The sequence below is a fragment of the Zosterops lateralis genome (assembly GCF_965231275.1).
Source record: "Zosterops lateralis genome assembly, chromosome: 5".
Classification (NCBI taxonomy): Eukaryota; Metazoa; Chordata; class Aves; order Passeriformes; family Zosteropidae; genus Zosterops; species Zosterops lateralis.
In genome coordinates this window covers 9336381-9358129 of record NC_139766.1, presented here as the reverse complement: position 1 = coordinate 9358129, position 21749 = coordinate 9336381, and the positions used below count along the sequence as shown (strand labels likewise).

Here is a 21749-nt window from a genome sequence, read left to right as displayed (position 1 = left end):
CATTAGAGTAAGAAAGAACAGTTTGACTCATATATCCCAGGCAACATTTCTAAAAGTGAGCAAACATATGTTTTCAAGCCTCTAAATTCAGTAACTGGACTCTACAATGGAAATTGTATTTGTGATGTCTAACACCAAGTTACATACTAAGTATCTGCACTTGGTTTCACTTGCGGAACACAAACATAACTTTTACACTATAACCAGTGGCAAAGGATAAGAGGTATCTGTATTTTCATTTCTTTTCTATTGTAAAAAAGAATGGCAAGAATAACAACAAACTTACCTGCAGACACTTGGTGGGGCACTTACAGAGCTGTCTGTGGTTGAAGTAGGAGGTGCCACTGTAGTAGGACAAAGACCTGAATGAGGATCCACAAATCCAGGGGCTGTTGCAGCAGTTTTAGGGAAAGAAGGAGCAGAAAGATTTGGAAGATGTGGTGTGGAGGCTGGAGACAGTGCAGCAGGAGACAGTGAAGGAAGGGATGCTAAACTGGTAGGACTATTTCGCGGTGCAACTGGTGCAGAATGTCTATGGTCCTCCTTATTAATATTGTGGAACACTTCACCTAAATTGGGGGAAAAAAACCCAGCTACAGTTAAAAATAATTAGTAAGTCCCCATAAACTATCCATAAAATCATATAAAGTACTGTATATTCTCAGCTTCTATAAAAATCAGCAGTACTGAAACTCATTTCTATTACCAATTTCAAACCCTAACATCAAAGTCTTTCACAAAGTTCTTCCATCCAGAAGTAGAGAGACTAACTCAAGAGTAATAACAGCAATTAACAAAAATCATCAAGATGTATAATGTTACTAAATTAAACCCTTATGTAAGTCCTTATGGTTAGCTAAAATGTACTTGAGCCAGGTACTGAAGCTGTATGTGAGTTACAAATCCTTACCTATCGATGAAGGTCTCTTGGATGATACTTTGAACTGGTTGCTGCTTGACTGCACTGTAGTCGCTGTGCAGGAGACAGAAGAAGTGGCAGAAGAGGTTGCCATGACAACTTTATTAGCTTCCATAAAGGCATCCTGGAAATTGTACAGACATTTCTTCTTTGCAGCATTTTTTTTCTCTTTGCTGTCAGTAACTGCTGTTGTTTCATTGCTAGATGTAGTAGGAAGTGCTTCGGGTCTTATTTCTGAGAGTGCCGGTGCTAATATATCACTCCCTTCAATTGAAACACACAGAGTAATTAAGAATCACATAATTACTGAAGTGTCTTTATAGGATTTAGAATTACACATTCAATAATTCAGATGCAGACACAGGATATACTGTTGATGTTGGCTTAGTAGGATTAGTGAAGGGAATCCTCGTTTCCCCCCCATCCTCCCAAGTAATGTAGCTGTAACAAAATGTGGGGAAGTCTCAGAGCAGAACTACAAACCCTAAAGACAGAATTCTAAGAATGTTACTAAATGTGTTAGCAAGTAGCAAATGTGCTACAGATATCTTCATCCATTTATAATTTAAAATTTCAATTGGACAACATTTTACATGCTAAATATATAATCTCCACTATCTGAAATCCAGGTAGGCCACAAAAAATTTAAGATGGAACAATGAATCCTTTTATCAATACAAAATTATTATCTATTTATTTATTTATTTGAAATTCCAGTTAACAGAAACACCTTTGTGATAGACCTTCCAGATGAGTCTGCCACCAACCATCTCCTGGAACAGCTACCCACAACTACATTTGTAAATGGATGAGCTGTCCTACTGGGGAAGTTTTCTGGATGTTTTTAATGCCTTTCTTTTTAAGTATCACTGTAGCAGCTTGAACAACTTAGCAGCAGATGAGTCTGAAAAAGAAAGCCAACACACAAAACCCCCAAGCCTCCTTTTTTATACAAGCCAAATAAAATTAAAAAAGGCTTTTTTAGTATTTGCTAGGATGTGAATGGAAAGATTTCTCTCTTTCTAATTTTCCTTTTATTCTCTTTCACTTTAACCATTAGGATTTTCAAATGCTTCCTGGCTTAAATGAATCTTTTTCTGGATTTATGCCTCTGTCTTTCTGAATGACAATGCAGTTATCTGTGTGCATTATAAGAAGTAGGACAGAGTGCCCTGTTACCACTGCTATTACTACCCTGTAGAAACAAGGCAGGCTTTGGTGGAGAAATCTAGAAGTTATTTAAGTTTCCCTTTACTTGCTATTTCTTTAAAATATTAACGTCCTGAAGACAAACATAACTCTACAATGACCAAAGGTGAAAACCAGTCCACTATCTGTTTGCCTTGAGCATCTTTTCCCCAGTATGTAAGAATTTATTTTTCAATTTTCAGACCAACTGGAGTAGAAGTGGCAGCAAATCTGCCAGAATCCCATCTTATAAAACCATGGTGATAAAACCCACCATTCCTGAAAAGAAACATAAAACATAAGGCTTTTAACTAGTCAGTGTGAAGTAGTAACAAACCCTCACCAGGAATTGTGTCAGGCAAAAATGTAGCAGGATTCCAGTTCTTGTCATTCATCACCTCTGAACCCCAAAGACTTATAAATTTAGAACTATTCCAATCTGGAGTGCTCCCAAAACAGCTTGGATAAATATGATCTTGGAGAGATGCATTGAATACTTGATGCTTGTTTGTATGATTCTGAACTGGAGCTGGTGGTAATGCCTACAACAAAAACAAAGAGTATTTTCCCCATTAATATTCTGTTTGCTTACACAGTCACTCCAACAGCAATATTCAAATAATAGTGTTTTAATTGGGAAAAGCATTATCAAAGCATAATAGACAGTATTTCCCAGAATAATAAAAAGATTGATTTGCTGATAATATAATTTGCATGTATTACTCAGATTGTATGTACACATACATATTTTACTCAATAAGCATTGCTTTTAGAACCAACTAACTGAATAACTAACTATAACACAAAATATCCAAATCTTGAAAAAGAGTTGTGTTAATATGTAATTTAAATTAGGATTTGTATGAATTTAGAACTTGCTAGGAATTACTACCTTTCAAAGCACAAGCTGCCTAAACAAACTTATCTTCTCTGACATGACAATCATTACCACAGAAGACAACTGTGAAAAAGGGATTACAAACACTTCAGCACTGAAAATAAGGGCAAGAGAAAAAGAAATAAAACACATAAAACAAAAGTTGATTATTTTCTTCATTTTTTTCATTTTCAAGTATTAAGTGGTTCCTAACTTGAAATTAACAGGCAAGGAACACATTCTTTCCTTTTAAGAGCCAACTGGGGGGAAAAATGAAGCATACACTTTTTCTCATTTTATAGAGACAAGTTGTTTGGGCTCACCCCATCTCTTCTCGAGAACCTTCAGAAATCACAACAACCAAGAAATTGTTTATACACATTCTAAAATTACTTTTCTCCCAGAGGCCTTATGCAACATAAATATTATATTCAATTACTGCCACCTTTAAAAAGGCCAAGGAAAAGCAGGTTTGTTCTCTATTTATACTAGATTTGATGGAAATTAAAGCTATGCAGAAGTAGATATAGATATTAAAAATATCACTGGAGTCCAATGACATTTCAGACATGAAACTCACAGCGGAACAAACTACTTATATACCTAGTCTCTCCTTTTTATTAAGAAGGATTTTCATTATCTGCCTAACGGTGAACGTGGGAGGGACTGGAATAACCTGCATTAAAGAAAATTTGTATACAAGGGTGCAAAGAAATAACATGGTTTCAAAAGAACAGCAATAGGTTCTTGCTGGCTATGGAACAGAGGTAAGGAAGGGACACCCAAGACAAGAAAACCCAAAGTGGATGTTAAGAAGGACAAAAAGAGCAAGTAAGAGTCATCTTGGTGGACTATTCTACTATCCTTGCAACCTTGAGCACTGGATCAGACCAGGAGATGACAAAGATGTACCTACTGACAAAGGCTTTGCTCCTCTCAGCAGCACTCACAGTTCAGCTGCTTTAAACTTATTTGAAATAACATCCCCATTAATAGGAATGCTTAGTTTTTGACTCATATTTCTGAGAAGCTGTCACTTGGTCCCAATTCCTGTTCCACACCTTTCTCTTGTTTATTACTTACAAGTTTAATGTCAATAGAATTTTGCAGAACGTGCACAAATGCAAGCTCTCTTGAATGACAAAAAAACCCTTACAAAGATTAAGTAAGATTCCTATGTCTCTGTTTTCTCAAAAAAACCCAACAAACCCAATCAAAAAAAAAGAAGAATTCACAAAAATTTTAACTACAAATCTCAGAATATTATTGCCAAAATAGAATACTAAATTTTTCTGATATATATGAAATAAAGATTTAATTAGTTCTCTTATACTGACTGAAGTCCCATCACTGCTTCCACCATGCAAGACTCATTTAACTCCACATGCTTTCTAATCACAGACATTATCAGTCTTCCTGACAAAAAAAATACCCTCAGTCATTCTGTACAAACCTTCCAGCAGCTCTGAATCTGTCTCACTCCCTTGTCTCTCACCATTCCTTGCAAAAGGAATCTTATAACCAAAGCATGACTTAAAACAACTTTTCATTGCTTCACTGATACTCAGTCATGCTGGTTTATACAGTTGTACAGAACTTTTTCTGGGATGGGGATGCATCCATCTCCTTGGTCAGGCTTACCTTATTGTGTGTGAAGGGAGAAGCAGTGTACAAGGTGGGATGGATAAGTGGACGAGGCAGATGAGGAATCGTATGCAATGGTATATGTCCATGGATGTGAGGATAAAGATGAAGTGCAGGATGTGCAGGTTTTTCAGGATTCATAAACTGGTGCCCAGCAGGCAGGCGTCCAGTTGCAAGTGCAGAGACTGTTAGTCCTGAGGCTTCTTGTTTGCAAACATGACATTCACAAGCATTTGGACCTTGGTCAGCCTATAAAAAAAACCCAACAAAGCCCATTAAAATATTCAATCTACTCAACAGACATAAGATATTAGTAATCAGTAGTATTATTTCATTTTACATACATCAATTAATATTTTCAGAGCATCCACAGAATTTTTTCTAGTAGCAATAGAAAAGCCTCATAGTGAAGCAAAACCACTAGTGAAATATCTTTATCTTGCTTAAAAGAATACCCTAGAAATGGAGAGATTTCATACCATAGAGAGATTTAATGTCCACTATCAGTGACAACAAGCAAAATACTGATACAAACCTTGACAGCATTTGATCATTACTAGGTAATCACCCCAGTATAAAAAGAAAAAAATTGAACTGGATTAATATTTTCCACAATTTTCCAAGCATATGGAAAAAAAATAGGTGTAGGAAATAGTGGTAAGAGTTGATCAGCTGATAAAATTGGAAGCAGTCCTCAGCTGCCTTAGGCAGAGCACAAACAGCATGTCAAGGGAGGCACTCTTACCACTATGCTCAGCACCAGTGAGACCAGTGCCAGACTCAGTTCTAAGCTCCCCAGTATGAGAGACATGGACACACTGCTGTCAGACCAGAGAAGGACCACAAAGATGGGAGCATCTGTCAAGGAGCAAATGAGAGCACTAGGACTGTTCAGCCTCAACAGAGGAGACTCAGAGGGATCTCAACAGTGTGTGTTCCCTGACTGGGTGGGGAAGGGAAGAACAGAAGACAGTGCCAGGCTCCTCTCAGTGGTATCCCATAAAAGGATCAGAGGAAATGGATGCAGACTGAAATACAGGAAATTCCACTCAAAACACTCATTTGTGAGAGTGGCTGAACACTGGAACGTATCACTCGCAGCAGTTCTAGAGCCTCCACTCGTGGTAGTACTCAAAACCCAACTGGACACTGTGCTGACCAACTCTCTAGATGATCTTGATTTGACCAGGAAGGCTGGTCCGAATTATCCAAATTCAAGCATTACAACTACTCTGTAAATGTGTGAGGCTGACAATTCTCATGAAAATTTCACAATTGCACCAACCATGAAAAATCCACACTTCAGAAACTCTCTGAACTGCTCTCAAAGTATCTTTAGCCTCTGTTGTCTCAAAAGAACTCACGACTTAGAAGAAAAGCAGCCCCAGAAAGAGCAGCTCCATTTCCCTTTCAGCTCATTACTTTTTCCTGCCACTGTCACCTGACATTTCACTGGTAGATAATTGTACCAGAAGCAATATCAGGAATACCTCCCAATTTCTCCTTTTTCCCACCGAAATGGCAATTCACATTTTTCCAAAAATGTAACATTAAGTATTAGCTTTCTAGAGAAGAATTGGCAGGTGATGTTCTTCTTAAATATCCCTTCCTCTCAGAAACGAGTAACTCATCATTATCTCTTAAAAGCATTACAGCCTTTAACACAAGGTATATTTTAACAAATAACAGAGATTTCATAAACCAAATATAATGACTGAATTAATTTCATGTATAAAGAAAACAGAAGATCCTCCCCAACTTTACAACAAAGAATTACTACCTAGAAATCAGCACTCATCTACTAACAAATGAAAATGGAAAAAAGATTTCAGACAAACTGATGAGACTCAAAACCCAATTCTGACAAACTCAGTACTAAAAAGGAATCCAAGAGAAACAGAGATACTCAGTAAATTAGCAAACCCAAGAGATAATGCCAAAAAATCTCAAATTCCCATGACATGTACCAGTGAAATCGATCACTTAAATACAACACTACACTACTCAGCTCTGATTAAAAGATCAGACTAAAAAAAGAAAGTCATGAAGAGTTCCTCAAACTCATTCTGAGGATATTCTTATTCCTCAAAGAAAAAAAGAGAACGGCTGAATCCATCTTTTTATCTTGCATTTTAGTTTGCTTCCGTAAGGCAAGCAGACCTACATAATCTCATTTGATTTTCCACGACAAATACTGAATCTTTTCACCAGTTTCAAACTAGTCTGATAGAGGTCTCACCACATGTAATTTTTATGGTATTGGTCAGCCATACATAGAAAAAACACTCAACATACTTGCTGACAGAAAATTAGTTTAATATTCTTTTAATACATGAGAAAAAACTTCCAGTTCTTAGGATGTCTTAAAACATCCTAACCAAAGGATAACATCTGCTGGGATATGATTGTTGTCTAAGCTCTCAAAGGTGTACCAACATGGACTCTCTTGTGCAATAAGAAGAAATGAAAGTGAGTCTATCTCAAGGCAGTGAGCTGGTGCTGTAGCTGCAGGGAAACTCAGACTGAAATCCACATGGTTACAAAGAAAATCCATAGGATGGATACTTTGCTTTGGTGCTCAGTTGTTAAACCAAACACAGCTACTTGCACAGGAGATAGTCTAGGCATGGTTCTCTAGGTGGTCTCATGATCTTACAGTCAAAACGTTCATAATCTTAAACCATTAAAAACAAACAAACCAACCATCCCAAGACCCGTGACATTAAGTCATGCAACTGATTTCAACACATGCAGTTTACACATGGTAAGGTAACCTTCAAATGGAATATGAAAGAAATATGGGTTAATTAAGTATTCATAACATCCACCTCCCACCCTAATTAATTTCAAATAACATAACACTAAGATTTAGCAAAGACCAGATCAATCTTCCAAACAGAAATGCTTGTTCGTTTTTCTTTCTCATTCCTACAGATAGGAATAAGTTTTTTCCCCTTTTCCTGAAGCAACTTTCAATATAACTAACATATTTCAGGTTTTGACTAAAAGATTATTTGACACGACAATGTAACAATTAGTTATTTTAGGTGTCAGATTTACCTACTGACAACTTAAAATATTAAGTTAAAAAATTAATTGATGATGTAAATGTCTTCTCATTCAACAGCCACATTTCAGAAATTGATCTACTACAAGATGCTTTTAGATGACTGTACCTGCTGACTGGGGTAAGAAGGTGGTGGACTATCCATTTTTGTTTCATCTTTCCTTAATGCCCTTTTTCCTAAAGACATTTCCTCCTTTTGAGTCCCTGGTGGTTCACCACTGCTCTCCCCATCTGCTTCTTCATCATCTGCTTCTGAGGAACTGCTGCTAGTACTGCTTACCTGAGGAGACTGGACAACATTAACTCATTAACACGGAGACATTAACAAGGACAAACATTTCTCCAGCGAGCACACCCAAAACCCAGAAAAGTATAAGTCACTGTAAATGCTGTACCTCATCTTTCAATGCCATGTTTTCGCCGCCGCCGTTTAGCTCGCTGTGGATTCCATTCATGTTGGCTACAACTTCTGCATCATCATAATTATTCAGTGGGTAAATATCAGCAAATTTTGCTGATAATGGTGCAACATCATCATCATCACTACCACTGAAGGGAAAAGAGGCTTAGATAAATCACAGTGCTCAGTTATAGTGAAAGCAGCAAGAATACCAAGATGAAATAAAGTTGAGGGCATCCCTTGTATAAATGTACCAATTAGGAGTTAACAGATGGTGTTCCAAGTTGTCCAACTGAATTTACTTTTTCAAGCAAGTAAAATCAAATAACCTGCCATATAATCCCACTGAAAGTAGCAGTCACATGCCTGAATTTCAGACTTGATTGAAAATAAGATTCTCTGCTGGTTTTGGGTAAAATATTTTTCTAACATGGTTTTCTGACCAAAAATCTATGGAATTAATAATTCCAGGATGTTGATAATCTTTAATTTGATGAAAATAGCCTTATACCAATCTCTTCCTTTACTGAAATTGCAAAGTGGAAAAACCCACGACATAAAATTTGAGGTTTTCCACACATTAAACGTCACACCAGTAAAAAGGGAACACTGAACGCATCACAGTAGCTCTTAAATTTCTCAACAGCAATTAGTTTGTAGACAACCCCACATCTGCATGCTTTTCAGAATCTGCTCTAAAATACTTAGTGGAATTGTTTGCCTTACAGATAGGTAGTAAAAGGACCTGCATGTTTTATTGCTCACTCCCCAGTGAAGTGTTGCAAAGATTGGCTCATTCACATTGCTACGTTGATTAAAAGAGCTCTTAAACTGTGCACTTTTTATCTTGTTGCATTCCATAAAATACTGAGCCAAAATTTAATTACATGATGGCACCATTAGGCATATTTCAAATGTGCAATAAAAAAACAAAACACAGCAGATAGTATGAGACATAAAATGGCACTTCCCCGAGGAGCAGTGGTATTTCCCTAAAAATAGGGTTCTTACAGTAAATAATCCTTGGATTTAACTGAACTAGCTTCTGAAGAGACAAACTGAAGAATTTTTGACCCTTACAGAAATGGCAAAGCACACATCTATGCTCCCGAATGGGTTCAAACACTACAGCTATGTAATGAAACATTAAACCATTGGGGGTAGTAGATAAATGTTTAGAGGAAATAGAACTTAGTGACTGACAGTCACCAGAAACATCCCACACATCTGCACTGTCCTCGTTCATCACAGTGTATGAGCATAGAACACTATGGCAAATTCCCCTGACTGTACCTACAGCAGGTATTTCATTATTTCAGTGTCCCCACCATGCAAGCAACTTAGAACACGGTTTTTTAAGTACTTCTTCAGAATATCAGATAACAGAAGAGACTCCTGGTTAGCTGCACCCATACTGAGTACAAAAGACAGCCCACCAAGCAGCTTTAACTCTTTGGAATTACGTAGGGGTGGAAGTCCACCATTAGACTAATGGCTCAATCTGATAATGACTTTGATTGGAGTGTAAGAAATTGGGTGGCAGATACTTCTGATAGGGACAATAATTTTTGATGCAAGACAAACTAGCACAGGTTCAACAATCCTAAAAGCCATAAAATAAAGGGGTTTTTAGGAGCTAAAGCGATTCATATGAAACAACGAGCCTTCAAAGAAAAGAATGCCAGTTCGCTTGCTCAGTTTAGGAAAATCTGACATTTTAACATGATGCTCTGAAGTAGATCAGTATCTGATGTCCTAGTAATTGCAAAGCAGGAGAGCACACACTACAAAAACTTAAAGCAATACTGGTAATACAGTATCTTCAGAATTTTTCAGAAATTTGATAGCATCGTTTTTAATATACATATGTTTGCACAAAATACAGATGGAGTTGTGGCTAGCTGAATGGAGTACCATTATTAAACAATCTTTCAAGGCAAAACTAGCATTACATCATGATAGCCTGGCAATGTCATTTGCCTGCTTAAGTTCAATTCACCATAAAAATTTAAAACAGAAAAAGGAACTTACAAAGTTGGTGCAGAACCATTATCTGCGAGGATGAGTCTGGGATGTTGCTGAATTGTGATAGGTGAGCTGGAACCCGATCCTGAACTGGCTGAAGACATACTGGGTGGGCGGATCTCAGATAAATAATCCGGAGCAGAATCAATTTGTAGTGGTAACTGGTTAATGTGGATATCATCCGTTATGGGAGAATCCATGATGCCACACGTTAAAATGTGTGAAAGGCTGCAGTCATCACAAGTACATCTGTTCAAGAATTAAATTACAGATTTTTATGACCTTGTTCAACTAGCACTTATTTAAAGTAACCACACTCTTTGTTCCAATAATGTATTTCTTTGTTCCTTGAAAAAGAAAGTAATGATTTATTATGATTTAATACTAAAAACATCAGCTCACCTTCTTCTATAATTACAGTTGGGACAGTCAGGCATGCTCAAACGTGATGACAGCATGTGTTTCATTGTGTCTGTGAAGTTGTTCTCCCCAGATAGTGCTTTCTTGTTATTAAGCTGAAGTAAATGGTAAAGGCAGTGTTTTAGTAGTGCAAGTCTTTCCGTTAAAAATTCAATGGCACATAATGACAAGTTACATAATCAAAAAGGGTTCCTTGGGCAAAATAATTTAAAACCAGAATAATTCAGAATAATTTCATGAAGGTGGTGTTTTGATCACAAAAAAAGAAGTTTAAAGTTACAAACAACAAACATTTGGCATCAATAATCTTCAAATAAAGTACGTCTCTACTATGAAATAGAAAAGTGGACAAATCTATCTCTGAGATTCATTTATACGTACATCTTGCACAGTGTTTCTGCTGATGCACTCTGAACTTGAGCAGTTTTTGTCTTGTTTCATGATATGCACAAAAAGACACTGCTGACAAATGGAGAAAGCAAACTGACCCTTAACTTGCAAATCAAAAAAAAATTAGGTCTAATTTGGTAGCTACAATGGTATAAAGTCAAGAGTAGCTGCTCAAAACAGGACTTGACTGCATTAATGAAAAAATACAACCCAAATAATCTCCACCTGGCAGAGGCCTAATCCTGAAAGCATCTAATTTCATTATATACCTACAAGCCTCAGGTTAAACAAGGATGTGCCTAAGCTCCCACTTCTATAGATGACCAGACCTGATCCTTACCTAAGCAGCCATGGTCTTACAGCTCACTTAAGGCCAATTAGGATCAAGGAAAAAGAGGATTCTTCCTCAAGTCCTCTGAGGAGACCTGTATACCAGATGTTCTGAAGACATGGTTAACACAGGCTTATGTTCCTTATAGGAAAAAGTACTTACTGATGACTGCTTTGAGACATTGCCAATTTAAGCTTAAGTTTAAGTTTATTAAATGTACTATCATACTCTCTCTGGCTCATGACTAGCGTTTCTTTCTGCATACTGGTACAGGAACGGACAGGTTCTCCATCCAGAGTTGACTCTATCTGAAGCCCACTGTACTCTTATGGAAAGCATGATGCACACTTGAACACTTCTAGGCTGCAGAAGAGAGTACTGAGTCTTAAACAGCAGTTTTATAATAAGGTAGAAATTTCTACTGGCCCCTCTCTGGTTATGGCTTAAAAAAAGGAACACAATTCTTTCCCCAAAAAACAGATGCAGGAGCTATCTCTAGAGTCTCAACAGGCAGAATCACCTGCCCTGATACTGAGGCTCATTGTCCTGCACACAGAGGCATTTATTAAACTCTTGAGCACAGTATTCCCTACCATGTACATCAAGAAAGCTCCACACTCAATGTACTGGCTGTTTTGGATCCCACTCTAAGGCAACAAAAATTCCCCACTTTTTGTACAAATATTTTAAACACCTGCCATTCAGTCCTAAGACCTCAGTGTTGATGTTTTACCTTGTAGTAACTGAGATTACGTACTTTTACCTGCTCTTCTTGGCTCTCACTTTTCTGTATTTTAGACCAAATTTCATGCCTGGTATAGTTGCAGAATTAGATTGCACAGAACTAGTAAAACATACTACACTCATGTTCGCATCATACAAATAAATGTGTGGCATTATTATAACGTAGAACAGTATGAAAAGAAAATCCTACCTGCTCTTCAATGAAACGCCTCTGTTTAAAAAATTCCCAGTCTTCCTTTAGCATGCGTTGTTTTGTTTTCATTGCCATCTAAAACAGAATTTGAGGAAAACTCATTGATTTAACAATAGAAAACCTACTTTGTTGTCAATTGGCCTGTCTCATTAAACCTATCTTATCTATACTATTCTGCAAGTACTTACACACTTTATCAATACGAAATGTGTTTCATTAGCTAATAATTTGAGTCACTTAAACAAAAGATTTTATATTCATTTGCAGGATTTTTTCACTTGTATTTTCCACTTAGATTTTTCCACTGTTAGTCTTTTTCATTAAATAGCTTCATAATATTTTTAATAAATAGTGATTGGCATTAAATACTCAACATCTCAGATTCACTACAACGCATTAAAATCTAGAGATACTGCACTTATGGTAAGTCAAAGAGGCAAAAGAACCAAAAAAGCAGTGACCTAGACTAACACTATTTAGTCCTCATTATTTATTCATGTCCCTTAATTTATCTAAGGCTCAAAAAAAACTTTATAATTACTTGTCTCTCAAATCATACCACCATAAATGCGCAGAGTCCATAACTTTTTGTACACAAATGATATTTTTCTGATTTAGTAAATAAATTGACTCCAAGAGAACACAAAAGCTTTCATGTACTGTAACACAACAAAATGCAATAACAAAACTTCTCCTGTTGTACCTTGCAACATTTTAACAGCATTACTTCATCAGTGAGGAAAAACAACTACCTGGGTTATCTTTTACGCTTTTTAAAAATTTACCTAAAATAATAAGTATCATCATCATAATCTATCACCTTATAGAATATAAGGAATTGCTTCATAAAATAGGTTCGTGAGCCAAAGATCAGTAAGTTACACCATTAGCAACATGCTTTTTATCTTCCAAAGCATGCCTCCAGAAATTCATACTTGATAAAAAGCTTAAAGTTGAACTACTAAGTTAAGTACATTATTGCTATTATCATTATTTAACTTTGGAAGATGAAATTTTAAGCTGGGGATCTGAAGCAGTATTAAGTGGAAAAAATTGCCTAATTAATTTCTGAAACTATCAGCATCATATTTTAATTACTTCTGTGGATTTGGGTTTCCTTCGCTCCATTGAGATAATGCTAACACCAAAAAATGAGTTTACCATGTCCATGTGTGTTAAAAAAAAAAAAAAAAGAAAAAAAGTACTTATTAAATATTCTAAGATCTCTCATACCATTTCTTAGACACACTAAGAGGTACTGCACAGCCTGTGGCATGCAAGATCAGAAATTCAGAAATTTCATCCTGGATGAACCATCAGCTCCTGAGAACCTCTGAGCTATATTTAAAGCCAGGAACACTCACTGGTTTGGGTGCTCTGACACCTGAACCCTCACCATCAAAGTCAAGCACCTCCATTCACTACACTTTGTAAGAGAAGACTCTTAATGCCAGAGAACGACATTTAAAACAGGCAGTGCATTAACTGGGAGCTGTCTACTCAAGCCTGCCAAGAAACTGTCACAGCAAACTGCAGCACGGGATAAAGTCCTGGCACCTGAGCATTAATGGGAACAGGAGCTGACACTCAAGTTTTCCTACTTCCACCTCTGCAGCCTTTCCAATACTCCATGTCTACAACTATCTTAAGTTACTGATTCCATAAATAATAGAAACCCACTTCTCTCCCTCCTTTCTTTTCCTCAGTGAATATTTATATCACCAGAGCAAAGCAGCTGCAATACAAACCACATGAATCATGCCCAAGAACTCTGCTAGGAAGTGAGAGATAAATTCAGATGCCATCAGAAGAAAAAAATTCAGTCTTGTACATCTGGACTAAATAAGCTACTACCGCTGCCCGATGGAGAAGACAGGGCCACTACCACCCTCTTCCTTCCTCCCTATTTATTTGGGGCTAAAAGTATTTGAGCTTCATCAGACAAGCAAGACAGACAGGTGACCATTTTTCCATTCTGAAATGGATTTAATCACAAAATGAAGCCAGCAGTCTGGTCAGGACAGAAACATAACATTAAATCATCTGCGAAAACTCTAATGTCCATATGTGTATCACAGGATGCTTGTTCCTTCCAATTTTAAAGTCTGCACCAAATGTAAATCACACATTTGAGCTTCCCAAATTCCCTGTGTGAATCTATTTTCTTAGACTATTTCACTAGAAATAATAAAAAAATTCCTCCTATCAAAAACTCTCAGCACACAAAAATACCAACTGCTTCAATTACTACACAGCCACCATAAAGACAAAAAAAACTTAAAATTATTTTGTGTATTAAGTTGACCAGGACTGAAAAAAACCATAAAAATCAAACATTTATATGGAGAGACAAGTGAGAAGCTCTGCCTGGGCAAAAACATTTCAGTTTAAAAAGTTTGTTTTTTTAAAAAAAAAGGAAACCTTTTGGCAAAAGCACATATGACTGTCTAGCCATTACTTGTTGAAATAACCCAGGACCTCCGCAGGTAAATGTAGTGTAAGTTTGGTAAGGAAACCAGGATCTGGATGTACAGCCTGCAAATACTTAAAACTCTCCTGTATTTGAGATACTCCAAAGATTTTCCTTAGATTTAACATATGATTAACACAGGACCTGATACAGATGGATCCTTGCCCTAAACTTCGTCACAGCACACACACATGGCCCACCACTGTTATCAAGTTATGTCTGTGCATAACACAGCTATCTTATACAGTCTTAAACAATTGATATTTGTATTGCTTTTAAGAGCTGTTCTTTTTTCTTTTACCAACAAGTAACTTAACATACTGTAGTGGAGGGTCTGTCAATTATCTTTGCTGATGCCCTGTTTTAGGTATAGTTCCACAATGCGTAAATGAGAACCATTCTTAAATCTCCTTTCCTTTTAACCTTTCAAACACCAACAAAACTTCACAACTTGTTTGAGCCAAGAAGCAAGCAACTAATGAACATGTAGCACTCAGTTTTAAGATCCACAGTTTCTATAGCAGTGGGGCTTTCCAATTTCTACCTTGTTGACCCAAATACCACTGCAAATTCAGGTATGATGGTTATACTGAATAACATATTTTTGATCAAGAGAGTATAACCACAGGTTATCACCAACACAGGGTGCTTTTTCCTACAAACAAATGCCAATATAAATATCAGTATCTTCTTTAAAATTTGATGGCTAAAGTTCTACAATTTTTTCCCTTACACATCCCTCCCATCTTTGCAGGTACTTTTGATCATTAGGAAATAAGACATCACATGGAATTCCCCCAACTGGGAGAAGAGTGCCTGTATACACAGAACATGGGCCTCACTGAGCAGATTCTAAAAATGCTACAAGAAAGGTAACTTGGGGCAGCTGCACAGTCACTTGATAAAAAGAAATACAGAAAAGTCAGTTAACAGTTGATTATCAAGTGGTGCCAAACAACCAGTCAGAAATCAAATATGAATGTGACTCTACAGAAATACCATTTAAAAAAATAGCTGAATTAATAGCAGAGAAGTGGGCTGCTTTCTTACTAGAAGGCAATATCAGGCCACGACACCCTGACACCATGGGAAAAGATGACTTCTAACAGCATAAAATGTGATGACATTTTACTGAGCTGCAATAAAATATTTAGGCACACAAAAGCAGCCAGACCAAGAGAAAACTTTTTAACTCAAAGCTCACAGATGCAATCCCCAAATATAGAGCAAACTTTAAAAATAAAATTAGTTATATCCTGTCTCCATCATTAAGGCACTGGAATTAATGGTAAAAGTTCACTTAAATCTTCAACACAGGGAACAACTTCTAAAGGACATTTACAGTGTATCATAAGACTAAAGTATGCTTGTCATCTATAGAAGCAACATAGCACAACTGAATCTCAAATTAGTTCTCCATATTCCTACTGCTCATAAAACTTCAAAATAAAAGGAAAATTCAATAAAATTCTTAATCTTCAGTTATTTCCAAGACATTTTTTCTTCTAGAACACTTCAGATGGAACTTAGCAGATTTTTACTCTTTTCCTCAGGTGTTTTTTAAGCATGAGACAAAAGCCACAGGAGAAATTTTTCAAGAGTATAAACAACCACTTGCAAAATAAAGAGCTATTTTTCTGAAAATTAAGCTCTCAGCAATGCAGGAGTCAGCACAATAACATAATTATTTTCTGAACTATATTAAGCTATCAAATAATTTACTTGATTAAAGAACTGCTTCAGAGGTCTCAAATATTTATGCATTGAGACAAACTGCAGTTCCATTTTGACAACTGTACAATGATCATCATCACCCTATGAAACATGCCATAATTTTTAAAAGCTACCTTTTCCTCCAGATTTCATTCAGTGCACTTATTTATTTTGAAAGCTTAGGGGGTTTTGTGGAACGGGCTATTTTTATTTCCTATGGCTCATTTACTGGCTAATATAATTATAACATGTTCAAAGACCAACTCTAAACAGTAACACAACAATCTGCTTCAACAAGTTGAAGATGTCATTGTACAATCATCACTAAGTACTGCTAAGTTAATGCTCTTCTGTTGTGAATGACTAACATGAATGAAAAAAAGTTACATTTTGTTGCTTCAAAGCCCTGGATAAAAATACCCAAGAAATTATTCTTCACTGAAAGCAGTCCTGCATGGGCTGCTCCCTACATAATCAGTCTTGAGATGGCTTGCATGACTCTTACCTGTTCATCAACATAATCATCTATTCGTTTCTGGCATTCAAGCCATGCTTCAGCAACTTGGCCCATTTCCTGTTCCAGCTGATGATACCTTTGTAGCAAGGTACTATACATATCTTCACTACAGGAATCGTGTGTTGTTCCAAGCCTAAAAGTTCAAATAGCACTTGTTACAGAAGAGACATTTCACTGAAGAATCACGCTTTTAAGTTCCGCCAGCCAAAATGAATGTTGTGAAAATGTGATTACTGACATACCTAGGCCCACACAGCTGCTTGTATCCCAAAAAACTTCATATTTTTAGTAGTTTTCAAAAAATATCCAAACCTTGCTTATTCCAATCTTCTGTAACCAACAATAGCAAGAATGTGGGAAGTGCCACATTGCTAGAGCCTCCTTCTCGTGAGCAACAAGATGACGATCTTATTTGTTCAAATTTTGTTGCTTGATATATTTATCCTTCCAAATTCTATGGGCTAAATATACATGTTGACTATCCACTGCACAGCTACATAATAAAAATAAAGCCAGAAGCTTGTTAAGCAGCACTCTCAGGACCAGTGCTAAAAAGAGTACTAGATGAGTTGGAGTTCCAGGTGGGAAATGAGCTGTAGAATGAGGCACGTGGGATACAAGCAGTTATCTACTATCACTTGAGCAGCATGGAATTCAAAACATGGGTATGCCAGTCACTGCTGACTGTCTCTGTGAGAAGCCCCAGAAAGAGGAGACAGACTTACCTCCCTTCTTACTGCTGCATCTTTGCACAGCATAATGCTTCCTAAGTAAATATGCCAACTCCCAATGCATTGATTTTACAAATAATAAAAGACAAAATTCTACTCAGTAACGTGTTTAAATCACGCTGAATTGTAATGACCCATCAATTGACACAAATAAAGTGAAGCTTTACAACAGTTTTCTACTCAGTAATTAAGGAGAAACTGTGTGATAATTAGTCACAGAGGTCGTGTAGCAAATCAAAGCCAGTACCAAAAAACCAAAATTGAAGCATCTCAAAACATGATATTAAAGTCCAGTTTCAGCATTTCGGGGAGGTTTGTTAGTGATTTTCATTGCAATAGGATGTCAACCCAACCTCAGAACCACATAGTCCTACCCTGTCACCTGGCAAAGAACTAAGCCCTTAATTTTAACTTGGCAATTAAGCATAATTAAGAGCTGAGCAAACAGACAACTCAGTAAGCACCAAGTTACAGCTGATAGTGTGAATTTGCCAATAAATTTGAATTTGTTTTGTTGTTTTTGCCCAGAACTTGCACCACAACACTTAAGAAGTATGCACAAGCAACTCTGCATATTAAAACTTGGGCTGTCTATGTGTCGAAGATGACAAAAAAGTTTCAAGGGATACATTGCCTTTAGGATACAACACTCCCTTACTATTATTAGTGCAAATGCTTCAACTCCTGTTACTAGATCACAATTTACTACTGTTTTTGAAACCTATGTCTCTGGTATGATGTAATTATGTGAGAATCAGACCCCTACCATATAAAAATCAGTGTTTTTTTCTCATAACTGCTCCTGACTAGTACTATTCTTTCACACAGCAGTTGCACACAAAATATTTTTTAAAATATGCTCAAGTTAGAAGCAAAAAACCTCAATTTAAAAAAAAAATTGTATTAGCAATGCAACAGCATTTACACTTTTGTAACTCTGAGTAAAGCTAATGTGATACTAGTAAATACACTTTCGCCCAAGGCAAGTGTAAAGCAACAATTTAGTTAACATTTCAGTCCTCTAAACAGAGGTAGAATATTTTCCTCGACCGCAGTAAAAAAAAGGCAATAAAAAGGATAACATATACATAAAATTTAACAAGAATTGCTCACTTTAAAGTAACTGAGACTTTCAAGCCATACGTACTGACAAACTGTATGCCTACACATTTCGACCAGGAACACAAATTTTTTGGACAATGGCAATTAACTGAAGCTCTGCAAATATCCTCACCACTGTCCCATTCCATGCTGGGAAAGCAAATGGGACAGAGAAGCCCCAGATATTGGTCACCACATCCCAATGAAGCAGTGTGGTGAATGCAGGAGACATGTCAGAGGCTACATGTAATCAGAAGCATCTCAACCCAATCAGTATCATTTAACCTCTAAGAAACTCTACTGACACATCAGGAAGTACTACTACCCATTCACCCTTGCAAAGGACTGGATTTCCTCAAAAACTCATTATGAAAATACTATGAAAATACGTCCTTACAAAATGCTGTGTCTGACCTAGAAGCCCTGCTGACTAATTAACTCTTGCTAAGCCATGGACAGCCCTTCAGCTGGTCTGCAGACTGTGCAGCTGAGCAGCCTCCTAAACAAGCCACAGATGCTGACTGTGTAGCCAAACAAGATACAACACATTAAGACTCTGGTAGTTTACCCCAGCAGATGTCCCCTGCCAGCTGTGGAACACTGGCACAGCTGATCTTGTATCAGCTAAGCAAACTCCATCCCCACAAGGCTGCTGTTTAAACCTCCCTATGTGAACACCTTTTCTAGTCTGACATCTGATAAGCATCCTCGGAACAAACCACAGAACACCAACTACACATTTTGAAAAAGCTAGAGATATACAAAAAAAAAATTAGTGATTTAAGCAAAGGATGAAAGAAAGGACAAACATCCAAAATTCAAGTGAAGCTGAGATGTCAAAATGCCATTCCATATTTCTCTTCAGGAAGAGAAAAAAATGAGGCCAATGCTCTTTTGTAAAGAAACTCTGGCAATACTTTCTCTACTGCACATAAGTGATTCTCTGCTGACGAAATGTCCAGGGGACTAGACTGATCCCTGCTTTTCTATGTGAGGCTTCTGTGGCTTTCTCCACTAATTTCCAATAGAAGGCAGAAACATATCCTTCATAGTGAAATCTAATTCTTTCACTTCGAGATACAGAGAACTCAACAATAAAATCCTGAGAGTCCATAAATACAAACAAAATCCATGTTTATCAAAGAAAAACCAGACATACACTATATAACCGAAAAATGGGGAACTTCTGCTGAACCTTTCCTATCAAAAAATGATTCATGTCAATCAAACTAGGCAAAACCGTAAGTTCAAGGATTTCACATAAACTACCTGGCAAACACAAATGCACTGGAAAAGAAACTCCTGCAGGAAGAGATTCTGAATTCATCATATTTGTAAGCTTTGAAGGTGGCTGTCACCCCAGTGACAGCAGAAAAACAACTTCTGTTGCTCTGACTTTAATTGCAGTAGCACAGAACTGGTAAATGAAAGAAAAAATGCTTTTGTTAAGAAATAACCATAAAGTTCACTAAGACCATTCTCAGCTCTGCAGATAAAGGTAATATAAGCATTGCAGAGAAGCCTTGTCAAAGAGCATGGACATGATGAAGGATAGTCACAGAAAAAGAAGCCACAGATCACTAGAAAAATACACAATTAAACAACATGCTGTTGAACACAGCAACAAAAGCAGCTGTTGGGGCAGGAGGAGAGGCTTTGAATATCAACCCAGTTTCATCTAAACAAATTGGATAACTTATGAGGGACCTTAGGCTTCTCGCTGAGCCTGCAACAATTCAACTTTTTTGTCTCTTCTTTTTTCCTTTCTAGTATCTACTAGCAAAAGGAGGACTCAAAAGAAATTTCTTTATTCAGTGTGCACAACATCTCTTGTAACAGAATTAGTCCAACTGCTCTTGTATCTTGGAAAATTACCCAAGACAGTACCTTTAAAACACGTGTACACAGATCATAAATGTGTTTTCATCACAAACAAGACTGAGAGGTCAGCATGAACCACCCACAACTGTATTTTAAAAATGTTTGGACTTAGGGTAAAGACAATTTCCATCAATACCTCCTCCCTAGAAAACCCAAACACTTTGGCAGTACACAAATTACAAGCAGAGCAACCCTACTAAGAAAACATACAGTTTAATGCCTTGGGAGCTTGAAAACCTAAGACCTACAAGCATACAGCAAGGGGGTTTTTCCAAGGAAAAGATGTCTTAAAATTCCAATTCAGTTCTGTGCACCATGGGAAGCAGAGGGTAATGAGGCTTTAATTTGTAGAGTTGTAGAAACAACAGCAACGCCTGATAATTGAAAACAGTACTATTCAGTCATACCATCAGTATTTACACAAGATGCTGTCATTTTACTGGGTAATTTACAACTAAGAAAATTAGGGTTGTAGTTCTTCTGACAAGCAAGTTATGACAGCAGCCTGCTCAATGAACAACACTCATTTCAAGAAAGATGATTTCTACCACAAAGACTTTTACCAATTCAGCTGTAGCAGCACAATTTTTTAAAGCTGTGGTTGCAAATATGGGTTTTCATTCCTTCTTGAAACCACAAAACAAAAGTTAAACTCTACCTTAGCTGTGACACCAGCGTTGGCAAGCTATTCTGCAGGAGTGGCTCAGAAAATACCAGATTTTCAAACAGATGTTTGTTGTGCAATTCCCATGTCACCTGAAATTTCTTCAAATGTTCATTTTCCTATAATGATAAAAACCAGAAATAAACCAGGGTTAAGGGAAAAAAAAAAAACAAAACCCAAACAAAATTCAAGCAAGATTTTTTTTTTAAAGTCTTATTTTCAACCTACAGGCTGTATGAGCCAGCTTGGATCTGATGCAATTTTAATACCCAAACCCTCAGAATTGAAGCAATTTTCAATGACTTAAATAATTAATTCCTTCTAAATTGTAATGAATTTAAGAAAAAAAAATAATTAAAAAAACCCCAGTCTACATTATTTGAAGTTCCCATTCATTTCTGCACTAAAAGACACATTTTATGATCTGAACCTGTAATTCTCAGGGGTTTTTTTGTCAAACAATTGTCTACAAAT

The 21749-nt window shown here is 36.8% G+C and overlaps 1 protein-coding gene across 1 annotated transcript in view; it reads right to left on the bottom strand.

The window, feature by feature from the left end:
* Positions 1–21749, bottom strand: part of FAM193A (family with sequence similarity 193 member A) — a gene marked incomplete at its 5' end in the record, with an annotated part of 77603 nt that overhangs the window by 13025 nt on the left and 42829 nt on the right. Inside the window, 11 exons of the mRNA XM_083861804.1 lie at positions 287–569; positions 911–1183; positions 2451–2649; positions 4626–4877; positions 7805–7984; positions 8091–8244; positions 10127–10369; positions 10523–10635; positions 12196–12273; positions 16887–17031; positions 21270–21394. Of these exons, the coding sequence (XP_083717930.1) occupies positions 287–569; positions 911–1183; positions 2451–2649; positions 4626–4877; positions 7805–7984; positions 8091–8244; positions 10127–10369; positions 10523–10635; positions 12196–12273; positions 16887–17031; positions 21270–21394 (2045 nt within the window). The remainder of the gene's footprint in view (positions 1–286; positions 570–910; positions 1184–2450; positions 2650–4625; positions 4878–7804; positions 7985–8090; positions 8245–10126; positions 10370–10522; positions 10636–12195; positions 12274–16886; positions 17032–21269; positions 21395–21749) is intronic.